The 2,093-nt window shown below is 60.6% G+C and overlaps 1 protein-coding gene across 1 annotated transcript in view; it reads left to right on the top strand.

Moving 5' to 3' along the window:
• Positions 1 to 535: 535 nt before the first annotated feature.
• FOXC1 (forkhead box C1) overlaps positions 536 to 2,093 on the top strand; it is a 4,580-nt gene continuing 3,022 nt past the window's right edge. The window contains exons 1-2 of the mRNA XM_041413150.1: positions 536 to 706; positions 782 to 2,093. The exon at positions 782 to 2,093 is cut by the window's right edge and continues 554 nt beyond it. Coding sequence (XP_041269084.1) covers positions 1,234 to 2,093 — 860 coding nt within the window. The 5' untranslated portion in view covers positions 536 to 706; positions 782 to 1,233. The remainder of the gene's footprint in view (positions 707 to 781) is intronic.

Here is a 2,093-nt window from a genome sequence, read left to right on the forward strand (position 1 = left end):
CAAATATATATATACGCACATATATTGGTGAGCACATGCACATGGTGCGTGTGCCCGGCGTGCGTGTGCGAGGGTGACCGCGCGTGTAAGGACGCGGCTGTGTGGGGAGCGGGAAAGGTGTATTGCGGTGGGGCTCGAGCGGGATGGCCGCGCAAAATGCGCGGGCGCTGGAGGATCCCCGAGGGTGCGCAGCGGCCTCGCAGGGCTCCGCGGCGCTCAAGGCGCCCGCGTGTGCCGCCGAGTGTGTGTGGCCGGTCCCCGAGCGCTACAACTCCCGGAGCTGCTGTGGGGATTTTTTTCCTTTTTTTTTTTCTTCTACCTTTTTTTTTTTTTTTTTTTTTTTTTTTTTTTTTTCCCTCGGTCTCTCCTTTTTTATTTTTTTTTCCCTCCTCATTCAGAGCCCGGGGTGTCTCCCGGCCCTCATTGGCCGGCCCAGCTCGGCGGGGCGGAGCTGAGCCGCCTGCAAAAGGAGGAAAAGAAAAAAAAAAGAGAGGAAAAAAAAAAAAAAGGGAGACCGAGAGAGGAGAGGGAGGGAAAAAAAAAGGAGAAAACTGTAAGTGCGTAAAAAAGTTCTCGCCGTGGTGACGGATGCTCAAAAGTTCAGGAGTTTTTCCGATGCTTCCCAAAGCAGCCTGCGACTGAAAAAGAGACTGAAAAAAGCGAGAGGGAGAGAGAGAGGGAAACTTTGCACTGGGAGATCGGGAAGGTGGATTTTTTTCTTCTTCTGCTCGCTTAAAAAGCCAACAAAACACATCCCTCTACTTTTGTCCCTCCTTTGCAGACAACTTGTTGCAGATCCCCGTGGAACAAGGAACTGGGAGCGTGGGAGCCTCTTTGCAAAGGTTTTATTTTAATACTCTTTCTGCGTTTGGAAGTTGCTTTCTCCGCTGCGATTACTTTTTTTTTTTTTCCTCCGCCGTTTTCTTTTTTAAAACATTTTCCCCCTTTTTTGTCCCCCTCCTTTCCCCCCCCCCTTTTTTGATTTTTTTTTTCCCCCCTCCGCGTGGAGCGCGGGAGCTCGCCGGTGGGCTTTCCTGGGCGAAGAAGAGGAGGCTTTCGGCGCTGCCGTCGTTATTCTTCCTCCCTTTTTCCGCGCTCCGCCGGGGGGGTGGGGGGGTGGGGGTTGCCCGGCCGCCCGGTCCAGCTCGGTCCGCGGAGCGGCGGAGGGGTGGAGGGGGAAGGGACGCGCTGTTTGGTCCGGCGGGGAGGGTGGGGGAAAGCTGACGGGAGGACATGCAGGCTCGCTACTCCGTGTCCAGTCCCAACTCCCTAGGAGTGGTGCCGTACCTCGGCGGAGAGCAGAGCTACTACCGTGCCGCTGCGGCGGCGGCCGGCGGGGGCTACACGGCCATGCCGGCCCCGATGAGCATGTACTCCCACCCGGCCCACGAGCAGTACCCAGCCGGCATGGCCCGAGCCTACGGGCCCTACACGCCACCGCCGCAGCCCAAGGATATGGTGAAGCCGCCCTACAGCTACATCGCCCTCATCACCATGGCCATCCAGAACGCTCCCGATAAGAAGATCACCTTGAACGGGATCTACCAGTTCATCATGGAACGGTTCCCTTTCTACCGGGACAACAAGCAGGGCTGGCAGAACAGCATCCGCCACAACCTCTCCCTCAACGAGTGCTTCGTCAAAGTGCCCCGCGACGACAAGAAGCCCGGCAAGGGCAGCTACTGGACCCTCGACCCCGACTCCTACAACATGTTCGAGAACGGCAGCTTCCTCCGCCGCCGTCGCCGCTTCAAAAAGAAGGACGCCGTCAAGGACAAGGAGGAGAAGGACCGCCTGCACCTCAAGGACCATGCCCCGCCGCGCCCGCCGCCGCCCGCCGCCGCCGCCGAGCCCGAGGGCGGCCCCGCCGGGGGCAGCGCCGCGCCGCCGCCGCCGCCCGTCCGCATCCAGGACATCAAGACGGAGAACGGCACGGCCTCGCCGCCGCAGGCCGTGTCCCCCCCGGGCGCCGCGCCGCCGCTCGGCGCCGTGCCCAAGATCGAGAGCCCCGACAGCAGCAGCAGCCTCTCCAGCGGCGGCAGCCCCCGCAGCACCCTCCCCTCCAGCCGCTCCCTCAGCCTGGAGGCCCCCGA

This window comes from Onychostruthus taczanowskii, unplaced genomic scaffold (assembly GCF_017590055.1).
Source record: "Onychostruthus taczanowskii isolate IOZ18803 unplaced genomic scaffold, ASM1759005v1 scaffold40, whole genome shotgun sequence".
NCBI classification, from domain to species: domain Eukaryota; kingdom Metazoa; phylum Chordata; class Aves; order Passeriformes; family Passeridae; genus Onychostruthus; species Onychostruthus taczanowskii.